Source organism: Hypanus sabinus (genome assembly GCF_030144855.1).
Source record: "Hypanus sabinus isolate sHypSab1 chromosome X2 unlocalized genomic scaffold, sHypSab1.hap1 SUPER_X2_unloc_28, whole genome shotgun sequence".
Taxonomy (NCBI): Eukaryota; Metazoa; Chordata; class Chondrichthyes; order Myliobatiformes; family Dasyatidae; genus Hypanus; species Hypanus sabinus.
In genome coordinates this window covers 201,998-226,439 of record NW_026778999.1, presented here as the reverse complement: position 1 = coordinate 226,439, position 24,442 = coordinate 201,998, and the positions used below count along the sequence as shown (strand labels likewise).

The following is a 24,442-nucleotide window of genomic DNA, read 5'->3' as shown; positions in this document are numbered from 1 at the left end:
CCTGGCAGATCCCCATTTGATCCTTCTAGTTAAGGGCCTATATCGTAAAAGTCTCATTTATGTAACCTTATGGAATGTATAGTAATCAAGCGCTTGAGTTATATTTTGGAAAGAGTGGTGATAAAGTGTTTTATTGGAGTGGATTTTGGAAGTGTGAAATGACATTAGATTCAATTTTAGGTTTGGAAGATGATATTCGGAAAGCACAATTAAATAAAGATGTTGTAATAGCAATATTTCTTGAGACTGAAAAGGGAAATGATATGGAAGAAAGGTCTTTTGATTAAATTAGGAGTAAGGGGGACATTGTATAATTTTTCTGAGTTTTTGTTTTGTATAGACTGTCCAAGTAACGGTTGGCATGTTTGTGTCTATGAGATAGAGAATGGAATCCCACAAGGCAGTATTTGTAGCCCTTCATTATTTAATATTATGATTAATGATATTTTCTCTGAGATGGGAAAATGGGATTCCCTGGGTAAATCACAATATACAGATGACTTAGCTTTATGGATTAGAGGTATTAACTGCAATTTACAATTAATAGATCAAACAGTTGGCAGATTGATGAGGATTGCAAGCTTTCAGTCGTTAAAACACCCTACGTGGTTTACAAACAGCATTAATAGACTTGCGCTTGATTTTAACTTATAGGATTAATGTCTCGAGGAAGTGTCAGTGGTAAGATTTCTCAGTATGTGGATGGATAATAAGCTGACGGGGAAGCACCCATCAGTAAAATAATTGATAAATGTAAAGGAGCTTTAAATCCCCTCAGATATCTATGTGGGTATTCTTGGGTGCAGAACGAAAATCTTTGTTGACAAATTATATTTGTTTAATTTGATCTGTTCTTGATTATGTCTGTGTGGCTTGTGGATCACCTTCATCTTCAAATTAAAAGTGTTTGTATGTGATACAATTACAGACTTTTAGATTGTCTTCTGGTGCGGTAATGTTGTCTCCTGTTTTGGCGTTACTGATTGCAATGGGACAATTGCCCTCAAAGTAACAGAGGTTCAAGTTGTTGTCAACATACTGGATTAATTTGCGGGTCAAGGAAATGATCATCCTGTTAAAGGTGCGCTGGAGGACGGTTGGGGCCATCACTAGAAGAGTGTTTTTTGTTTTGGGTGGCTGGGTTCTTACCACGCTGCGAATATGGGTGTATTTGATGATACAACATGTCCCACTGTAGCGTACTCTGTAACCCCACATTGCTTTTTCCAATGACTTCAGTTGATTTTAGTTTTTACACGATCAGATTCGGTTCTGCCTGAGAGTCTGTTGGTCATCAGTATATTAATGAAAGTTATTATCATACAGTAACCATTTTTACAGATGAATCAAAAGATAATTTAATTGGGGATGTTGGTGTGGCTGTTTTTGTGTGCCTGAATTGCAGGTAATGATAAAGAAATTACTTATAGCCATTTATCAGCATAGAAGGCTGAATTCTTTGCCAACAGTTTAGGCTTACAGTGGATGGAAGAAATTGGTCCTTATAATTTGCTCAGAATATATTTTGGTTTTGATGAGTCTTAAACAGGTCATTCTGGCAGTAGGTCAGATTGACTGTTGGAAACTTGTCAAACGGTATTTCATATATAAAGTTTGATTTATATGTCTGCACATGATGGGCCCTTCATATCACACTGTTGAGGGAAATGATGATGTTGACTGTTTAGCTCCAAAAGCTGTTAAATGTTAAGCTGTGGATATAGACCTTCCACATAGCAAATTAGAAGCTAAAAGGTTGGTAGTGTTAAGAATTAGGGGCTTATGGCAAGACGTAGGATAATGGACGTAAAGACAGACACCTTTCCAGAATACATAAACCTGTTGGGTTTATAGAAGAAGGGCTTAAAACAAGTGAAGGAATGATATTCACATGACAGAAATATCCACACTATGCTTACTTATGCCTTGTAACTAATTGGAAAACTTCATTCTGTGTCGTGTACATTTTGTCATTATGAAACCGTCGAAACACATACTATTTCAATGTGAAGCGTACAAGGCTGAAGAAAAATCAAATGCAGTCTTCAGTACAATCTTTGCGAGGGTAGATAGTTTTCAAATAAAAGCTATTAAATTATGGGACTGACTTTAAATCAATTCACAGTTTGAGCTGGAAAAGGCACGTAATAATTGTGTTAAACGTAAGGAAATAACAAAGGGTAGCAAAGGTGAGTGGGCTGTTGGATTACTGAGATGCTCTTTTTATTTATTTATTATTTTTTTAGAAAATTACAAAGAATAAACGTAATGAAAAATTAGTAAGTAAAAGAAAAATAATATTAATCCTCCCCCTCCCCACCTTAACCCTTATCTAAAGAAAGAAATAAAGAAGAAAATTGTCTCGATATTGGAGGATACCCTCATGATCCATGGAGTTCAAAATAATTTTAATATTTATTCTTACTTTCCCCAATTGCATTATAATTTTATCTTCAAAGGACCTATATATTTAATCCCATCTTTTGTAGGTATGGGAGCCAAATTTTGAAAAATATATCATATTCATTTCTTAGATTATATGTAATTTTTTCAAGTGGAATACAACTATATTTCATTATTCCAATAATCCATAGTTAAATATAACTCAGATTTCCAAGCAATTGCGATAACTTTTTTAGCTACTGCCAATGCAATATTTATAAACTTTTTCTGATACTTATTCAATTTAATTTTCGGTATTGTCCCTTCAATATCTCCTAATAAAAATAATATTGGACTATTTGGGAGTTGAACTCCAGTACTTTGTTCCAATAAAAGTCAGATATATCGAAAATGGTTGAATTTTAAAACAAGACCAAGTAGAATGTAAAAAAGTACCAATTTCTTGATTACATCGAAAGCATTGGTCAGACATATTTGAATTTAATCTATTTATTTTCTGTGGTGTTATATATAATTGATGTAAAAATTATATTGTATTAATCTAATTAGAACATTTATTGTATTTATCATACTATCAGAACATAATCTTGACCAACTTTTTCCAACAATTTTAACATTCAAATCGGTTTCCCATTTTTGTCTTGATTTATGAATTCCAGATTCAGTCTGTTTTTGAATCAAATTGTACATACAAGATGTAATTTTTAAAATTTTTCCTTTTTGAATTAATATTTCTATTTCACTTGGTTTTGGCATCAACATTGTTTGACCCAGCTTTTCTCGTAAATTGACCTTTAATTGAAAATAAGAGAAAAGAGTGTTGTTTGATATTTTATATTTATTTTTTCATTGATCAAACGACATCAATATACCTCCTTCAAAACAATTACGTATATATTTAATCCCCTTTTGGAACCAATTATGTAAAAGTTTATTATCCATTGTAAAAGGAATAAGCCTATTTTAAATTAAAGTTTGTTTTTGCTAATAAAGATCTCTTTATCTTATCATCCATATTTACCTTATTCCATAAATCAATCGTGTCTTAATATAGGAGATTCTTTTTTTTTCCCGTATCAATTTGGATTCCCATTTATATGTAAAATCTTCTGGTATGTTTTCTCCTATCTTATCTAATTTTATTCTAATCCATGCCAGTTTTTTTTTCATCAAAAAAAGATGCAATAAATCTAAGTTCATTTGCTTTATCATAATTCCTAAAATTTGGAAGTTGTAACCCTCCTAAATCAAATTTACATCTCAATTTTTCCAATGATATTCTTGACATCTTTCCTTTCCAAAGAAATTTCCTTACATATTTATTTAGTTCTTGAAAAAACTTCTGCGGTAATTGTATTGGTTAGGTTTGGAATAAATATTGCAATCTATGGAATATATTCATTTTTAAAGCATTAACTCTACCTATTAATGTTATTGGTAACATCATCCATTTATCAAGATCCTCTTTTATTTTTTTTAATAAGGGCAAATAATGTTATTTATATAAATTTTTTACATCATTGTCAACTCTGATACCTAAATATTTTATCCCATTTATTGAGCATCGAAATTGAGTTACTAATCGACATTGATTATAATTTCCTTTGGTAAGGGGTAAAATTTCACTTTTATCCCAATTTAATTTATACCCTGATACTTTCCCGTATTCTTCCAATTTAAAAGATAATCTTTGCAAAGATTGTAATGGGTTTGTTAAATAAATCAAAACATCATCAGCAAATAAATTAATCTTATATACTTCTTGATTAACTCTAAAACCGCCAATATCTGAATCTGTTCTAATTAATTCAGCTAATGGTTCTTTTGCCAATACAAATAAAGCAGGTGATAACGGGCAGCCTTGTCTAGTTGACCTCGTTAAGCAAAATGGTGTTGAAATCTGAGCATTTGTAACTACTTTAGCTTGAGGATTAGTATTTAAGGTTTTAATCCATTGTATAAAAGATTTTCCCAGCTCATATTTTTCCAATACCTTAAACAAAAAATCCCATTCCAATTTATCAAATGCTTTTTCTGCATCCAAAGCAAATGCCACACTCATTTCCTCTCTTTTTTGTGCCAGATGAATTATACTAAGTAAGCAGGTTAGATTATCCATTGATTGTCTGTTTTTAATAAAATCTGTTTGATCCATATGTATTAATTTTGGTAAACATTTAGATATTCTATTAGATAAAATTTTTGCTATTATCTTATAATCTGTATTCAACAAAGAAATAGGCCTATATGATGTTGGTTTTAGAGGATCTCTTTTTTTGGCAATACAGTTATGATCGCTGTTAAAAAAGATTGTGGGAGTTTATGCATTCTTTCCACTTGGTATATTAATTCCATAAAGCGAGGAATTAATATATCTTTAAATTTTTTTTATAAAATTCAGGAGGAAAACCATCTTCTTCTGGGGATTTGTTACTCTGAAGTGATCCTAAAGCTTCTTCAACCTCTTTTAATGTAAGGGGCATATCTAATCCTTTCTGTTCTTCCAAATTAAATTTTGGAAGGGTTATTTGTGATAAAAATTTATCTATCTCAGTAATCTTATTTTGTGATTCTGATTGATATAGTTCAGTATAAAAAAAATTAAAGTTTCATTAATTTCTAAAGGTTTATCAGCAACCTTATTTACACTTGTTCTAATTGCATTTATTGTTTTAAAAGCCTGTTCTGTTTTCAACTGCCAAGCAAGAATTTTATGTGATCTTTCACCTAATTCGTAATATTTCTGTTTAGTTCTCATAATTACATTTTTGTACGATACGTCTGGAGGGTATTATATTGTAGTTTTTTATTAACAAGTTGTCTTTGTTTTTCTTCTGTCATATATCTTTGAGATTCTTTTTCTAACTTTATGATATCTTTTCCCAATTTTCCTTCTTAATTTTAGATGTATAACTTATAATCTGACCCCTTAAATATGCTTTCATCGCTTCCTATAATACAATTTTATCCTCAACTGAATGTAAATTTGTATCCAAAAAAAATTGAATCTGTTTTTTCATAAAATCACAAAAATCTTGACGTTTTAATAAAATTGTATTAAATCTCCATCTAAGTTTTATGTCTATTTGAATAAAATGAATAATCTCTTTCTCTTGGATTAATTTTTCTCCATATATCAATCAGGTTTAAATCTTTCATTAATGATAAAGTTAGTTTTATTACTTTTAATTTTGTAACATCTGTAGTTGACCTTTCCAAAACTGGATCTTAACAAAAATTAAAATCTCCGCCTATTAATATTTTATCATTTGCGTCAGCCAAGTTCAAAAAATCTTCTTGTATGAATTTTGCATCATTTTCATTTGGTGCATCAATATTCATAAAAGTCCATAATTCTGAAAAAAATTCACAATGTATAATCACATATCTCCCCACAGAATCAATTATTACATTTTGTATTTTAATTGGTAAAGATTTATTAACCGAAATTGCAACTCCTCTCGATTTTGAATTAAATGAAGTTGCTATAACATTTCCAACCCAATCTCTATTTAATTTCTTATGCCTGTGAACTTACTGAACACATCCTTGCCAGAAAAAAAACTTATCCCAATCCACTCTTCCTGGATCCTTTTTCATTTCCACAAAATTGGCCGTTCTCCAATTTTACCAGAACATTGAGCTGCCAGTTCTGCCCCTCACTAATAGCAGTAATGACGTTATCCCACGTGTCAACCCAAGCCCTAAACTCATCTGTTTTACCGACAATACTCCGTGCATTGAAATAGATGTACCTGAGAATATGTATATCATCCACTTTTTTTTTCATTTCTTTTTTACATGCAGTCCTCTCATGTTCCTTATCCTCCTGCACCTCACTATCTGCTCTAACACTCTGGTTCCCCTCCCTCTGCAAATCTAGATTAAATTCCCCGGAGCAGCACTGGCAAATCTACCCGCAAGAATTTTATTCCCCCCCCCCCCGCCCAGTTTAGGGGCAAACCGTCCCGTCGGAACAGGCCCCACCTTCCCGGGAACAAAGCCCAATTGTCCAGAAACATGAAGCCCTCCCTCCTGCACCATCTCCTTAGCCACGTATTTAGCTGCACTCTCCGCACATTTATATTTACAGGGACTTTACTCCTGACGCCGGTCCCGGGACCCGACCCGTTTACAGACCCGGAGCGGAACCGGAGCAGATTCTCAGCCACTGGTTCACATCCCAGGTCCGGAAGAGAGGATAAAGTTTCCCCGTGAATTTATTCCCAGTGAAGCTGTGGAGATGGGACTTGGTCTCCGCGTTGTAAAATGAAACTGTCCCGGACTCGTAACTGAGATAAACTCCCACCCTCCCGGGGATGGGACCGGCAGGGAGACGGGACTCGGGGGAGGTGGGACCGAACACGTCATAATCCCGATGTAACACGTCACCATCCCGCCTGATGACCCAGAATCCGGTCTCCGGACTCAGACTGACCCCTCCCTTCCTCTCCACAGACTCTGCGGCGACTCCCAGCCACCAGTCCCGAATCCCCGTCACCTCCACCTCCCAGTGATGTCTCCCCGATGTGAATCCCTCCGATCCCAGCACACAAGCCCGGTCTGTGAATCTCTTCCCGGTGTCAGGGAGATCTCTCCAGGTCCGGGTCCGTCTCACACTCTTCCGATCCTCAGACACCTCGAGATACGGACTCGCCGTTTCCACATCCAGGGTGACAGAGACTGGGGGGAGAAGCAGAGAATTAGAGAGTCCCCGGGGATCGGGGGGAGACTCGGACAGCGCGACCCCGGGGATCGGGGGGAGACTCGGACAGCGGGGCCCCGGGGATCGGGGGGAGACTCGGACAGCGCGGCCCCGGGGATCGGGGGGAGACTCGGTCCGCGCGGTCCCGGTGATCGGGGGGAGACTCGGACAGCGGGGCCCCGGGGATCGGGGGGAGACTCGGACAGCGCGGCCCCGGGGATCCGGGGAGACTCGGACAGCGGGGCCCCGGGGATCGGGGGGAGACTCGGACAGCGGGGCCCCGGGGATCGGGGGGAGACTCGGACAGCGGGGCCCCGGGGATCGGGGGGAGACTCGGACAGCGCGGCCCCGGGGATCCGGGGAGACTCGGACAGCGGGGCCCCGGGGATCGGGGGGAGACTCGGACAGCGGGACCCCGGGGATCGGGGGGAGACTCGGACAGCGGGGCCCCGGGGATCGGGGGGAGACTCGGACAGCGCGGCCCCGGTGATCGGGGGGAGACTCGGACAGCGCGGCCCCGGGGATCGGGGGGAGACTCGGACAGCGCGGCCCCGGGTATCGGGGGAGACTCGGACAGCGGGGCCCCGGGGATCGGGGGGAGACTCGGACAGCGCGGCCCCGGGGATCGGGGGGAGACTCGGACAGCGGGGTCCCGGGGATCGGGGGGGAGACTCGGACAGCGCGGCCCCGGGTATCGGGGGGAGACTCGGACTGCGCGGTCCCGGGAATCGGGGGGAGACTCGGACAGCGGGGCCCCGGGGATCGGGGGGAGACTCGGACAGCGCGGCCCCGGGGATCGGGGGGAGACTCGGACAGCGCGGCCCCGGGGATCGGGGGGAGACTCGGACAGCGGGGCCCCGGGGATCGGGAGGAGACTCGGACAGCGCGGCCCCGGGGATCGGGGGTGGGGGCTGACTCGGACAGCGCGGCCCCGGGGATCGGGAGGAGACTCGGACAGCGCGGTCCCGGGGATCGGGGGGAGACTCGGACAGCGGGGCCCCGGGGATCGGGGGGAGACTCGGACAGCGCGGCCCCGGGGATCGGGGGGAGACTCGGACAGCGCGGCCCCGGGGATCGGGGGGAGACTCGGACAGCGCGGCCCCGGGGATCGGGGGAGACTCGGACAGCGCGGCCCCGGGGATCGGGGGGAGACTCGGACAGCGCGGCCCCGGGGATCGGGGGGAGACTCGGACAGCGGGGCCCCGGGGATCGGGGGGAGACTCGGACAGCGCGGCCCCGGGGATCGGGGGAGACTCGGACAGCGGGGCCCCGGGGATCGGGGGGAGACTCGGACAGCGCGGCCCCGGGGATCGGGGGGAGACTCGGGCAGCGGAGCCCCGGGGATCGGGGGGAGACTCGGACAGCGCGACCCCGGGGATCGGGGGGGAGACTCGGACGGCGCGGCCCCGGGGATCGGGGGGAGACTCGGACAGCGGGGTCCTGGGGATCGGGGGGAGACTCGGACAGCGGGGCCCCGGGGATCGGGGGAGACTCGGACAGAGCGGCCCCGGGGATCGGGGGGAGACTCGGACAGCGGGGCCCCGGGGATCGGGGGGAGACTCGGGCAGCGGAGCCCCGGGGATCGGGGGGAGACTCGGACAGCGCGACCCCGGGGATCGGGGGGAGACTCGGACAGCGCGGCCCCGGGAATCGGGGGGAGACTCGGACAGCGCGGTCCCGGGGATCGGGGGGAGACTCGGACAGCGCGGCCCCGGGGATCGGGGGGGAGACTCGGACAGCGCGGCCCCGGGGATCGGGGGGGAGACTCGGACAGCGCGGTCCCGGGGATCGGGGGCAGACTCCGACAGCGCGGCCCCGGGGATCGGGGGGGAGACTCGGACAGCGCGGCCCCGGGGATCGGGGGGAGACTCCGACAGCGCGGCCCCGGGGATCGGGGGGGAGACTCGGACAGCGGGGCCCCGGGGATCGGGGGAGACTCGGACAGCGGGGCCCCGGGTATCTGGGGGAGACTCGGACAGCGGGGTCCCGGGGATCGGGGGGAGACTCGGACAGCGCGGCCCCGGGGATCGGGGGGAGACTCGGACTGCGCGGCCCCGGGGATCGGGGGGAGACTCGGACAGCGGGGACCCGGGGATCGGGGGCAGACTCGGACAGCGCGGCCCCGGGGATCGGGGGGAGACTCGGGCAGCGGGGTCCCGGGGATCGGGGGGGTGACTCCGACAGCGCGGCCCCGGGGATCGGGGGGTGACTCGGACAGCGCGGCCCCGGGGATCGGAGGGAGACTCGGACAGCGGGGACCCGGGGATCGGGGGCAGACTCCGACAGCGCGGCCCCGGGGATCGGGGGAGACTCGGACAGCGGGGCCCCGGGTATCTGGGGGAGACTCGGACAGCGGGGTCCCGGGGATCGGGGGGAGACTCGGACTGCGCGGCCCCGGGTATCGGGGGGAGACTCGGGCAGCGGGGTCCCGGGGATCGGGGGGAGACTCGGACAGCGGGGTCCCGGGGATCGGGGGGAGACTCGGACAGCGCGGCCCCGGGGATCGGGGGGAGACTCGGACAGCGCGGACCCGGGGATCGGGGGGGAGACTCGGACAGCGGGGCCCCGGGGATCGGGGGGAGACTCGGACAGCGGGGACCCGGGGATCGGGGGCAGACTCGGACAGCGCGGCCCCGGGGATCGGGGGGTGACTCGGACAGCGCGGCCCCGGGGATCGGGGGGTGACTCGGACAGCGCGGCCCCGGGGATCGGAGGGAGACTCGGACAGCGCGACCCGGGGATCGGGGGGAGACTCGGACAGCGCGGTCCCGGTGATCGGGGGGAGACTCGGGCAGTGGGACCCGGGGATCGGGGGGTGGTGGAGATCTCAGGCGCGGTCGGGTGGCCGACACGAACCTTTGATTCGACAAAAGCAGATGTCTCCACAAGGGTTTTCCGCTGAACAGGGGAAACATCCTCGCTCACTCCTGCCTGTTGACCCCTGAAAGAATTTTGTGTTTCCATGAGATCTCCTCTCATTCTCCGAAACTGGGAAAAGAGAACATAGAGCAGTACAGCACAGGAACAGGCCCGTCATACAATGTTCACTTTCATTTGTGAGTGGGAAGTGGGGCAGTGTGATGGTTTGAAACAGTAAAGGAGGTGATGATGGGAACCGGTAGGGGAGAGATGAATGGCAGATTGAACCAGGAGGGGGAGGGGTGGAAACCCTGTGGGTGATCTGTGTGTGTAGGCGTAATGAGAAGCTAGAGGGGGCAAAGATGGCAGATCAGGATGACTTTGTCCCCTTTCCCACAACCCCATCCCCCGCAGCCCCTCATTAGGACAGGGGATGAATTTACAGGAACCCTTAAGCAACACAGGTATTGATGAATTGTTTCAGTCTGAACCGTAGACTGTTTACTCGTTTCCATAGAAACTTACCGGCCTGCTGTTCCCCCAACAATTTGTTTGTGTTACTCTGCTTTAAATATACTCAATTATTTGGCCCCCACAGCTGCCTGTGGCAGATTCACTATCCTGTGGATAAAGGAATTCCTCCTCATCTCTGTCCTAAATGGACATCCCTATAGTCGGAGGCTGTGCTCACCGTTCTCGACCCACCCACATCCTCCCAACATCAACTCTCTCCAGACAGGTGTCAGAGAGATCTGGCGAGACCCTTCATCAGGACCTGTGCAGCTTGGATTACCAGCATCTGCAGATTTTCTCCTGTTTGATTTTTAAAGCAGAAGTTGGTAAGTAAACTTCTTGATTGGCCAGAGTCTCAAAAGTTATGGGGAGGAGACTGGAGAATAGGGTTGAGAGGGATGATAAATCAGCCATTCTTCTGAACTCCAGTGAGTACAGGCCCAGAACCATCAAACACTCCTCATATGTTAACTCTTTCATTCCCGGAATTATTCTTGTGAATCATCTGCACCCCCTCCAATGTCAGCACATGATTTCCGATGGAAGGGACCCAAAACTGCTCACAATACTCCGTGTGGTCTGACCAATGCCTTATAAAACCTCAGAATTACACCCTTGCTCTTGTACTCTAATCCTCTCGAAATGAAAGCAAACATTGAGTTTGCCAATCTTACCACTGACACAAACAGCAAGTTAACCTTCAGGGAATCCTGCACAAGGACACCCATGTCCGTTTGCACCTCTGATTTTTGAATTTCGCCCTGTTTACAGAATTGTCTATGTCTTTATTCCTTCGATCAAAGTCGTACCTGCCTAAGTTTGTACCTGTCAAACTCTACCTGTACTACAAGATCCCTATTCCATATACTGGTGCATTCAAATAAGACCATAAGACAAAGCAGCAGAAGCCGGCCCTTCGGCCCTTCGAATCTGCTCCGCCATTTTATCATAAGCTGATCCATTCTCCCATTTAGTGCCACTCCCCCACCCTCTCACCATGACCTTTGATGCCCTGGCTACTCAGAGACTGATCAATCTCTGCCTTAAATACACCCAATGACCTGGACTCCACTGCCGCAACAAATTCACAGATTCACCACCCACTGGCTAAAAAAATTTCTTTGCATCTCCGTTCTGAGTGGGCGCCCTTCAATCCTTAAGTCATGCTCTCTCGTACTAGACTCCCCCACCATGGGAAACAACTTTGCCACATCCACTCTGTCCATGCCTTTTAAAATTCAACATGTTTCTCTGAGGTTCCTCCTCATTCTTCTAAACTGCACGGAGTTCAGTCCAAGAGTGATCAAATGTTCCTCAGATGTTAACCCTCTCATTCCCAGAATCATTCTGGTGAATCTGCTCTGAACCCTCTCCAATGTCAGAACATCCTTTCTTAAATAAGGAGCCCAAAACTGCACACAGTATTCCAAGTGAGGTCTTACCACTGCCTTATAGAGCCTCAACATCACATCCCTGCTCTTATATTTTATTCCTCTAGAAATGAATGTCAACCTTCTTCACCACCGACTCAACCTGGAGACTAACCTTAAGGGTATCCTGCACGAGCACCCTCAAGTCCCGTTGCATCTCAGAACTTTGAATTCTCTCTCCACTTAAATAATAATCTGACAACGTGCATGGCCATACACTTTTCAACATTGTATTTCATTTGCCACTTCTTTGACCATTCTCCAAATCTATCCAAGTCTCTCTGCAGACTCTCTGTTTCCTCAGGTGGGGGAGTTTCCACCTACCTTTGTATCATCAGCAAACTTAGCCACAAAGCCATCTTTTCCATAATCCAAATCGTTGATATACAACGTAAAAAGAAGCGGCCCCAACATGGACCCCTGTGGAACACCACTGGTAACTGGCAGACAACCAGAATGGGATCCTTTATTCCCACTCTCTGTTTCCTCCCAATCAGCCAACGCTCTATCGACAGATGTAACTTTCCCGTAATTCCATGGGCTCTTATCTTGTTGAGCAACCTCATGTGTGGCACCTTGTCAAAGGCCTTCTGAAAATCCAAATACACAACATCCACTGCATCTCCCTTGTCCAGCCTACTTGTAATCTCCTCAAGAGATTTCAATGGGTTTGTCAGGCAGGATTTTCCTTTAAGGCAACCATGCTGAGTTTGGCCTATCTTGTCATATGCCTCCAGGTACTCCGTAACCTCATTCTTGACAATTGACTCCCACCGATGTCAAGCTAACAGGTCTATAATTCACTTTTTGCTTCCTTGCCCCTTTCTTAAATACCAGAGTGGCATTTACAATCTTCCACTCCTCCGGAACCATGTCAGAATCTATTGACTTTTGAAAGATCATTGCTAATGCCTCCGCGATCTCCACAGCTACTTCCTTCAAAACACAAGGGTGCATTCCGCCTGGTCCTGGAGATTTATCTACCCTGAGACTATTCAGCTTCCTGAGTACTTTCTCTGTCGTAATTATGACAGCGCACACTTCTCTTCCCTGACACCCTTGAGTGTCCGGTATACTGCTGATATCTTCCTCAGTGAGGACTGATGAAAATACTCGTTCAGTTCCTCAGCCATCTCCTTATCTCCCATTACAATTTCTCCAGCATCATTTTCTATCAGTCCTATATCCACTCTCACTGGTTTTTTACTCTTTATATACTTGAAAAAGCTTTTGGTATCTTCTTTGATATTATTTGCTAGCTTTCTTTCATAGTTCATCTTTTCCCTCTTAATGGCCTTCTTAGTTTCCTTTTGTAAGCTTTTAAAAACTTTCCAATACTCTGTCTTCCCAGTAATTTTTGCTTCCTTGAATTCCCTCTCCTTTGCTTTTACTTTGGCTTTCACTTCTCTTGTCAGCCACGGTTGCATCTTTTTCCATTCGAAAATTTCTTCTTTTTTGGAATATATCTGTCTTGCATATTCCTCACTTCTCGCATAAACTCCAGCCACTGCTGCTCTGCTGTCCTCCCGCTAGTGTCCCTTCCCAGTCAAATTTGGCCAGTTCCTCTCTCGGCCACTGGAATTTCCTTTACTCCACTGCAATACCGACACATCAGATTTCTGCTTCTCTTTCTCAAATTTCACAGTGAAGTCAATCATGTTAAGATCACTGTCACCTAACAGTTCCTTCACCTCAATCTCTCTAATCACCTCTGGGTCATTACACAATATCCAATCCAGTACCTCTGATCCCCTAGTGGGCTCAACAACAAGCTGTTCTGAAAAAGCATCTCGTAGACATTCTACAAATTCTCTCTCTTGAGATCCAGTGTCGACCTGATTTTCCCAATCCACTCGCATGTTAAAATCCTCTCAATTATCATAACACTGCCCCTCTGGCAAGCCTTTTCTATTTCCTGTTGTAATTTGTAGTCCACATCGCTGCAGCTGTTAGGAGGCCGGTAGATAACTGCCATCAGGGTCCTTTTACCCCTGCGATTTCTTAGCTCAACCCATAAAGATTCTGCACCTTCCAATCCTATGTCACCTCTTTCCCATCCCCCTGCCAAATTAGTTTAAACCCTCCCTAACAGCTCTATTAAACATTTCTGCTATGATATATATCCCCTTCGGGTTCAGGTGTAACCCATCCTTTTTGAACAGTTAATACTTCCCCCAAAAGAGATCCCAATGATCCAAGAATCTGAAGCCCTGCCCCCTGCACCAGTCTCTCAGCCACACATTCATCAGCCTGATCCTACTATTCTTGCCCTCGCTAGCACGTGGCACAGGTAGCAATCCTGAGATTACTACCCTGGAGGTCCTGCTTCTCAGCTTCATTCTTAACTCCCAGAAATCTCTCTTCAGGACCTCCTCCCTTTTCCTCTCTATGTCATTGTTACCATCATGTACCAAGACAGCTGGCTGCTCGCCCTCTCCCTTCAGGATATTCTGGACCCATACCCTGGATCCCGTACCCTGGCACCTGGGAGGCAGCCCACCATGCGGGTATCTCTATCAGGCTCACAGAATCTCCTGTCTGTTACCCTGACTATGGAATCCCCTATGACTACCGCATTCCTCTTCTCCCTCCTTCCCTCCTGCACAACAGCGCCAGGCTCAGTGCCAGAGACCCGCTCACCGTGGCCGTCCCCTGTCAGGTCATCCACCTCAACAGCATCCAAAACGATATACTTGTTGCTGAGGGGGGCAGACACAGTGGTGCTCTCCACTACCCTGGCATTTCCCTTCCCTCTCCTGACAGTCACCCAGTTTTTTGACCTCTTTAGCCTAGGGATGACTACCTCCCTGTAGCTCCTGTCTATCACCTCTTTGTTTTCTCTAATAAGCAGTAGGTCATCAAGCTGCTGCTCCAGATCCCTAACACGGTCTCCGAGGAGCTGAATCTCGGTTCACCTGGTGCAGATGTGGCTATCAGGGAGGCTGGAGGTCTCCCAGGATTCCCACATCTGACACCCTGAACAAAGCACTAACCCTGCAGACATGCTACCTAATTCTACAGGAATGAAACAAAGAAAGATAGGTCTACTCACCCACTTACTTCACCAAGCACATGAACTTTTTAAAGCATTAGCTAATGTGCCCTGCTGTTCCCCCGTCCGTCCAGGCCGATTTGCCAAGGGGAGAAAAAGAGTTGGTGCCTCGCTCTCGGCTCTTCCCGTTACCGCCTGAGCCCGTTGAGCCAAAGCCCTACACTCTGCTGCCACCCACTCCGCTGCCCGCTGTATAGGGTGGTCATCTTTTTAAACTCTCCGTGCTGTCCTGCGCAGTCTCGCCGTTCTAGTACGCAAAGTTTTTTTTTTACACTGCCTTCCTTCAGAATTTAGCTCCCACGCTGCCCTTCTTGTCCCAATCTAAAAAACCACCTTCAGTCGTGTATTCATCAGCCTATTCCACACTGTCCACATGAAATTCAGCAAGGCCTTTGATGTCGATGATAGACCACACTTGGAGCATTGTCTGCATTTCCGGTTCCCGAATATGGGGACGATGTCATTACACTGGACAGGAGGCTTCAGGAGGATGTTACCAGGACTGGGGGCTTGGGTTAAAAGCAAAGAGTGAGTAAGCGTGGGCTATTCAGCTGTAGTGTAGGATGTTCAGGTGTGACCCCTTATCAAGGTAAATAATTCTAAGGAGCTTAAATAACGTTCTTTTTCCAAGAAATGGGAGTACAGAACCAAAGGCCTCCGATTGAAAGTGAGATGGGAAATTGGGTAACATTCTCAGAGAGAGGGAGGTTGGTGAACGGAATTTGCCCTCAGACGCTGTCGAAACAGGTAAAAAATAACATATTTTAAAATAAATACACAGATGGGAAATGGTTAGAGGGATGGGGGGGGGGCAAACACACACAAATGGGACAGGCTCAAGAAGACATCTTAGTCTTGCAGATTGATGAAGTGGGCTGTGAGTTCAACATCCATCAAACCCTCCCAGATCATCCTCCTGAGGAATCTCACCCCGGAGTCTGTCTGTGAAGTGTTGATGTGACGTCACGTCAGATGGCAGCTCAGTGCCACAGAACAGACAGACTGGGTAAGGACGGCAGATTTCAATCCTAAATGGGAATTTATGCCTATTTCTGTGGCTGTGTGTCACACTCTGATAGTATATCGCGCGCGCGCGCGTGTGTGTGTGTGTGTGTGTGTGTGTGTGTGTGTGTGTTGATTATGGTAAATATCCGTGTGGAGTGTATACACATTGAAGGAGAGTATGCACATTGAAGAATTTTTATGTTACAGTGTGTCATCACATGTCTGGTGTGTGTTGACAATGTGTCACACGTGATTGAGTTGTTTAAATCAATAAATGACTGTCTCTGAAGAGTCTGGTTTCCAGGTTACTGAGGGAAATAACAACGTACATTGCTGAGGCTCTGACTACAATCTGCCAGTCCTTCCTGTGTATGTGTGTGAGGGAGCTTCGCCAGGCCGGTTATGCTGTGTGTGCTTCTCCCGAGATGAAATCTTGACCCATGTCAATGCTTGTTGGTGTGTCCGAGCTCATTCTCACAATGCTTCAATGTAGTGGTCTGATCACCATAAGACATAGGAGCAGAATTAGGCCATTTTCCTATCGAGTCTGCTCCGCCATTCAATAATTGCTGATCATTTTTTCCCTCCTCAGCCCCACTACCTGGTCTTCTCCCCGTAACCTTTGATGCTGTGTCCAATCTAGAACCTATCAAGCTCTGCCTTAAATACACCCAACAGGTTCCACAAATTCAACAGCTGCTGGCACAAATTTCTCCACATGTTTTAAATAGATTCCCCCTCTGTCTTGAGGCTGTGCCCTCTTGTCCTAAACTCCACCACCATGGGAAACATCCTTTCCACATCTACTCTGTCTAGGACTTTCAACATTCGAAAGGTTTCTAGGACTTTCAACATTTGAAAGGTTCCAATGAGATTCCCCCTCATCTTTCTAAATTCCAGCGAGTACAGACACAGAGCTATCAAACTTTCCTCGTATGATAACCCTTTCATTCCTGGAATCATCCTTATGAAATGAACCTTCTGCAATGCCAGCACATCTTTTCTTAGACGAGGAGCCCAAAATTGTTCACAATACTCAAGGTGAGTCTTCACCAGTGCCTTATAAATCCTCAGCATCACATCCCTGCTCTTGAACTGAATGCTATTTGAACCGATTGAATTCAATGCTAACATTGGATTTGCCTTCCTCACCAGTGACTCTACCTTCAAGTTAACCTTTAGAGAGTTCTGCAGAATGACTGCTAAGTCCAATTTCGTCTCAGATTTTTTGATTTTTTCCCCATTTGAAAAAAAAATCTGCACATTATTTCTACGACCAAAGTGCAGGACCATGTATTTTCCAACATTGTATATAATTTGCCAATTTCTTTCCCATTCTCCTCATCCATGTCCTTGTCCAGCCTAACTGTTTCCTCAACACTACTGGCCCCTCCGCCAATCTTCGTATCATCTGCAAAACCTGGAAACAAAGCCATCTACTCTAGGACAAGAGGGTGTGACTTCATGATTGAAGGACGTCCTTTTAGAACTGAGATGTGGAGAAATTACTTTAGTCAGTGTGTGTGGAGAATCTGTGGAATTTGTTGCGACATGTGGCTGTGGAGGCCAAGGCATATTTAAGGCAGAGATGTACCGGTTCTCATTTAGCCAGGGCATCAAATGGTATGGGGTGAAAGCAGGGGAGTGGGGATGTCTGGAAGAATTGGGTCTTCCCATGACTGAATATTGGAGCAAACTCAATGGGCCGAATGGCCTATTTCTGCTCCTACATCTTATTGTCTATTCCATCAGCTAAATCTTGATATACAGCATAAAATGAAGGTGTCCTAACACTGACCCCTGTGGAACACGACTCACTGGCAGCCAACCAGAAAAGGATCCCTTTACTTTCATTCACTGCTTCCTACCAATCAGCCAATGTTCCAACCATGCCTGTAACTTTTCTGTAATACCATGGCCTCTTAACCTGGTTACCACCTTCATGCGTGGCACTTTGTCAAAGGCCTTCCGAGATTCCAAATATACAACATCCACTGCTTCCCCTTTATCGATCCTGCTTGTAATCTCCTCAAAGAATCCCAACAGGTTTGTCAGGCAGGATATTCCCTAACGAAGCCATGCTGACTTGTCCTATCTTGTCCAGGGTCACCAAGTATTCCATAGCCTCAGACTTAACAACTGACTCCAATTTCTTCCCAACCACAGAGGTGAGGCAAACTGGTCAATAATTTCCTTTCTGCTGCCTTCCTCCTTACTTAAAGAGTCAAGTGACATTTGCCATTTTCCAGTCCTCTGGCACCATGCCAGGGTCCAATGATTTTGAAAGATCATTTGGAATGCCTCCATAATTTCTACTGCAACCTCTTTCAGAACACTGGGGTGCAGTTCATCTGGTCTGGGTGACTTATGTACCTTTAGGGCTTTCAGCTTTTTGAGCAGCTTCTCCCTTGTAACAGTAACTGCACTCACTTCTCTTCCCTCGCACTCTTCAACACCGGGCACAGTGCTGGTGTCTTCCACGGTGAATACTGGTGCAAAATATTTGGCTTATCTGCCATCTCTTTATCCTCTGTTATTATGCATCCAGCCTCATTTTCTAGCTGTCCTATATCCACTCTCATCTCTGTTTTATTTTTTTACAATACTTGAAAAATAATTTGATATTGTTTGCTATCTTGTTTTCCAAAGATAGGTGTGTAAAAAGGGCCTGAAGGATCATTGGATACCAGAGTCACTCCAACCACAAACTGTACCAGTTGCTACCATCCGGGATACGGTACCGCAGCATAAAAGCCGGGAGCAACAGGCTCCGGGACAGCTTCTTCAACCAGGCCAGTTCAATTCAAATCAATTTCTTGTTTATTTTTTCCCACCCAATCATCCTTTTAGTTCCCCTCTGTAGATATTTAAAAGCTTCCCAATCCTCTCCCTTCCGAATAATTTTTGTTTAGTTGTATGCCCTCTCCTTTGCCTTTACATTAACTTTTCTTCCCTTGTCAGCCATGGTTGTACTATTTCGCCATTTGAGTATTTATTTATTTTTGGAGTACATCTATCCTCATTTTCCCAGAAACTGACACCATTTCTGCTCTGCTCTCATCCCTGGCAGCATCTCCTTCCAATTTGCTTTGGCCAACTCCTCTCTCAGACCACTGTAATTTCTTTTACTCCTCTGAAATACTACAATGTCAGGCTTTACTGTCTCCTTATCAGATTTCAAGTTGAACTCGGTCATGTTGTGAGCTCTGCCTCCTAAGGTTTCTTTTCACTACTCACCTCTGGTTCGATACATAACACCCAATCCAGTAGAGCTGTTCCCCGAGTAGGCTCAACGACAAACTGCTCTAGAAAGCCATCACATTGCATTCAACAAACTCACTCTCTTGAGATCCTTTACCAACCTGATTTTCCCAATTGCCCTGCATGTTTAAATTTCCCATGATTATCATAACAATGTCCTTTTCATCAGCCTTTTCTATTTCCAGTTGTAATCTGTGGGTGCCAACCCACTGACTGTTGGGAGGCCTGTATATGACTGGTGTCAGTGTCATTTTTACTTTTGCAGTTCCTTACCTCAACCCACAAGATTCAACATCTTCCAATCCTATTTCACATCTTGCTACTGATTTACCAGCAGAGCCACACCACCCCCTCACCCGACCTTCCTATACCACCAATACATTGTGTAACCTTGGACATTCAGATCCCAACTACAACCATGATTCCGTGATGGTCACAACAACATCACAACACCAGTTCCTCTGGTTGGATCCAAACTTATGCACTGGTGTGTTAGTGCATTCGCCTGGGATTGGAACACAGTGGTTCATCCACCAGTCCCGTGTATTGATTGTATTGTGACCCTGTGCTGGTGTGTCCAGGGGTCGGACATCTCCAGCTGACCATGTGACAGTGATGCCTCCCAGTCAGTGGGGTTGATGTGGAATAAACTTCAGTTCCCCTTCAGCCCAGTATTACAGACAATCTTTGCCTCAAATTGGAACTAAATTGATCTTCATAAACAAGGAGAAATGAATCTTTGTAAGTTTTACCTCGATTAATAGCATCAAGCGTTTCTCTCAGCACTGTGTTCAACAAATAGAGGTGATCGAATTTTTCAACCGGTAGGGTCTCATCTGTCACTGACAATTCCTGGACATCGTCATTAATCCTGTAAATATTAAACTGCTGGTTATAAATTGCTATTCTGAACTATTTTCAAATCCATTCAGTGTTTCAGTAAAGAGCCTGTCCTACCTTCTGTTCCGACGAGCTTCCTCCTGAAATAAATAAAACACAAATCTGATTAGACTTGGACTTACTGTCCACATCCTGAATTTCATCCAAATCATTACAAAGTGTTGAAAATTCCCACTCCCACAATCACTCAGACACACGGACAATACAGAACCATGGGGTAAATGACAGGGAAAGTTTCTGAATGTCAGACCATTACTGAGAGGAAGAAACTTACAGGGAAGACAGGACAGGCTGTGCATTATCATCTGGATATGACGTCAGTGTGATAGGATGGAGGATTTTAAGATCAGTGATGTATGTGATTGTGTGCAGGTGGAGGAAGTTCCTCTATTTATGGGGAGACTCGTGGGGAGATGTAATTCCAGATGGATTTTAACAAATTCCAAAAGAAATTTAGAGAGGAGGATGTGAAACTTGCTGCCACAGGAGTGGATGAAATGGAACAGCAGAGTGACTGTAATGGGGAGGCTGGATAAACACGTGAGGGACCAGGGAGTTCGGGGCACTGTTGCTGGGTGTGGTGAGTAGGTGGCAGGGGGCTTGTGAAGCAGGGAAACTGATAGAAGATGGACCTAATGGCCTGTTTATGATAGAGAATGGGATATAATCCCATGCGAAATATATCCAAAAAATAAAGAGACAGTGAAAGTTTCCATAATCTGATGGAAACCGGATATGGAGGATAAGTCTAACGTGTGGGTCAAATTCTTTGTTCTCAGTGATTGACAGAGAGACCCTCACACCCTCCGCACCAGACACACTCACAGCCTGTGACTGGAACCGGGTGTTAATGGGAGTTTCAGAGGATATTTAATGCGGTAATTAAGGAAACAGTCAGCAGCTCTGTGTTATGACCGGAGTAAATAATTTCAGAGAGTTTGCATTCTGTCCTGGGATGTACAGAAGTTGTGGAAGCTGAGTTTTGGGACAATAGACAATTGGTGCAGGAGTAGGCCATTCGGCCCTTCTAGCCAGCACAGCCATTCACTGTGATCATGGCTGATCATACACAATCAGTACCCTGTTCCTGCCCTCTCCCCAAATCCCTTGACCCCACGATCTATATGAGCTCTATCTAACTCTCCCTTGAATGCATCCAGAGACTTAGCCTCCACTGCCTTCTGGGGCAGAGCAATCCACATATCCAGCACTCTCTGGGTGAAAAAGTTTTCTGCATCTCTGTTCTAAATGGCCTACCCCTTATTCTTAAACTGTGGCCTCTAGTTCTGGACTCACCCATCAGCGGGAACATGCTTCCTGCCTTCAGCGTGTCCAAACCCTTAATAATCTTATTATTATAAGACAATAACAACCCTGAATAGATGCATCAATGGTCTGGTGAGAAACAGTTTGCTGCCATTTGTAAATGCTGTGTGTAGGAGCAACACGTCTGTTTTCTGTCTGCATTGTATTCTGTGTTACGTGTTTATTATGGTAACTCGTCACGTGAGTGGGGACGTGGTAAAACTGAAGGGAAAAGGTTACGTATCTGTACTTTGTTCTGGGCAGTTTTGAGCTGGGGACGTGCGGATGTCATTCTGTTCTTGACCGCTGTGTTGCAGCTTACTTTACAATGAATTACCCTGAAGCTTCATTGCTTCAAGATTGTGTTTTTTTAATGAAGGACTGAAAGCGTATCTTGGACATTTTGAAATGTCATTATTGGAGTGATTGGAGGGCACATCATGCAGGTATAACAGCTTGTGTGAGGTCTCCAGCAGTGGCAATTGATTTGTTAGAATTGGCCTCGGTGCTGTGTTTATTTCAAATATACCACTGTTCATTCAGTGCCCTTTGACAGAAACAAATTGAAATATAATTCCTCACCTTGAGAAATATCACACTGTCTTTTTGATCCATCTGTTCCTTTAACTTAGTGATTTCCTCCTGAATAATCCTTATATTCTCTTGAAGAGCTAGAAGATTTTTCTCCATTGGGTTGAGAATCCTCTTCTCTTCTTCCCTGAGATCCCTGAGTAAGCTCTGCTCTTTCTCAGTGATAATCTGGCGCAGTTCAGCAAACTGCGATGTGATGTGGGACTGAAGGCTGTGTGACTGTTCCTGTCGAATGAAAGGTGAAGATTAATATACTGCATTGCTGTGCTCTGTTTCCTTTTGTCGTTCAGTTCGGTCTATTGGAGTCCATGCTACTTCTGAGAGCATTCCCGTCAACACCACTCCCTCACGTTTTCCTGAAACCTACTCTCACTTATTGACACATAAACTCCCATCTGATTCACGCACACCCTCCCCACCTTTTCAGGGTTAACGGTAATTAGCCACTCATCCGGAATGTCCTTGAGATGTGTAGGATTCTCTCGTGGTCACAGGGGGAGCATGCAAACTCCACACAGACAGCACCAGAGGTCAGGATCGAACCCAGGTCACTGGAGCTGCGATACTCGGCTGTTCTGCATTAAATGGAGCAAAACTCGACAGTAAAATCAGAAATTCCGCTCAGGAAGCCTCACCCGAACTCCGGAAATCTTCTCTTTCTGTTGCTGCTCCTTTTCCTGGAAGTCTGATTCCTTTTTTGTGAGAGAGTCTAAGGAAGATTTTAGCTGATCCTGGAAGTCAGAGAGTGAAGGAAATTGAGACAAAGATGCTTCAAAAGAAACAGGTGATCAAACCCGATTATCACACAAAATGCCGGAGGAACTCAGTGAGTCAGGCAGCATCTATTCAGGGGAAATAAACAGCCGGTGTTTCGGGATGAGACCGTTCATTAGCACTGGGAAGGAATGGACAGAAGCCAGAATAAAAAGGTTGGGGACAAGAACCAGCTGACAGGTGACGGGTGAGACAACGTGAGGGGGAACGTGGGGGAGGCTGATGAAGTGAGAAGCTGAGAGGGGACAGGTGGAAGAGGTAAAGAGCTGGAGAAGAAGGAATCTAATAAGAGAAGACAATCGACCATGGAAGAAACGGGAGGAACTGAGCTGTTTGCGGCCCTCAATGGTGACGAGGGAGGAGGTTAGGAGTCAGGTGTAGCACTTGTCCCGCTTGCAGGTGTCGGTGAAAGTTGCAAAGATTGATGTGTTGGTTATGGAGTCTCGTGTGATGCTATGTAGGACAAAGGAAATGTGTGAAGTATTGAACTAACGTTAGTTTTTACCATGTATTTTTTAACAGCTTCTTTAATCGGCCGGAAGCGGTGCTCTCGGTGTTCCTCCGCCACTGCACAGATCATACAGATCAGTGTCTTGTCTGTTTCACAAAACAGCTTCAGTTCTTCCTCATGTTCCTCGCAGTGACGTTTACTTTCCTTCCCTTTCAGATTCAGGCTTAGATTCCGAACTTTCTGTGTCAGATTTGCTAAGGCCCGATTCACCCTGAGGGTGCGGTCAGCAAACTCCTCTCTACATTCCGGGCAGGAGTTTCTCTCCTCCCTTTCCCAATACTGTGTGATACAAGAGCGACAGAAGTTGTGTCCACACTCCAGTATAATCGGATCGGTGAAGAAATCCAGGCAGACGGGACAAATTACCTCCTCGCTCAAACTCTCGGTCTCTCCTTTCGAAGCCATGTTAACTCCCGGCACTTCCTGATTCAGAATGCTTTCACTTTCGGGGAGCTGCTGATCCCCTGCAGTACCGCGATTGTCCACTACGCGCGCTGCAGACTCGGGAATCACACAACACACACACAATGCTGGTGGAACACAGCAGGCCAGGCAGCATCTGTAGGGAGAAGCACTGTCGACGTTTCGGGCCGAGACCCTTCGTCAGGACAGCTGGTGTGGTATACTGTGTCCGGTCTTCCCGGTGTGGCCTTTTATATATTGGTGAGACCCGACGCAGACTGGGAGACCGTTTCGCTGAACACCTACGCTCTGCCCACCAGAGAAAGCAGATCTCCCAGTGGCCACACATTTTAATTCCACGTCCCATTCCCATTCTGATATGTCTATCCATGGACTCCTCTACTGTCAAGATGAAGCCGCATTCAGGTTGGAGGAACAACACATGGGTAGCCTCCAACCTGATGGCATGAACATTGACTTCTCTCATTTCTGTTAATGCCCCTTCTCCCCTTCTTACCCCATCCCTGACATATTTAGTTGTTCGTCTTTTTTTTTCTCTCTCCCTCTCCCCATCACTGCCTGTTCTCCATCTCTTTCCGGTGCTCCCTTCCCCTTTCGTTCTGCCGAAGCCTCCCGTCCCATGATCCTTTCCCTTCCCCAGCTCTGTATCCCTGTGGCCAATCACCTTTCCAGCTCTTAGCTTCATCCCACCCCCTCCGGTCTTCTCCTAT

The 24,442-nt window shown here is 46.0% G+C and overlaps 1 protein-coding gene across 1 annotated transcript; it reads right to left on the bottom strand.

The window, feature by feature from the left end:
- Window positions 1-2,217: 2,217 nt before the first annotated feature.
- Window positions 2,218-23,720, bottom strand: LOC132385842 (E3 ubiquitin-protein ligase TRIM39-like). Its single transcript, XM_059958071.1, has 7 exons — window positions 23,304-23,720; window positions 22,660-22,755; window positions 22,016-22,249; window positions 20,186-20,208; window positions 19,981-20,099; window positions 9,965-10,096; window positions 2,218-7,086 (listed from the first exon to the last, which is right to left on the bottom strand). Exons 1-7 carry the CDS (start codon window positions 23,712-23,714, stop codon window positions 6,536-6,538), a joined length of 1,566 nt encoding a protein of 521 aa, XP_059814054.1. The 5' UTR covers window positions 23,715-23,720; the 3' UTR covers window positions 2,218-6,535.
- Window positions 23,721-24,442: the final 722 nt, after the last annotated feature.

What these genes read in the sequence shown, in the direction of transcription:
- LOC132385842 (XM_059958071.1), bottom strand. Translation starts at nt 23,714, where the DNA reads ATGGCTTCGAAAGGAGAGACCGAGAGTTTGAGCGAGGAGGTAATTTGT. An exon ending in ACAGTGTGATATTTCTCAAG is followed by an intron (nt 20,209 to 22,015) that starts GTGAGGAATTAT and finishes TATTTATTTCAG; the next exon opens with GAGGAAGCTCGTCGGAACAG. An exon ending in GCTTGATGCTATTAATCGAG is followed by an intron (nt 10,097 to 19,980) that starts GTAAAACTTACA and finishes CTCTTTTCCCAG; the next exon opens with TTTCGGAGAATGAGAGGAGA.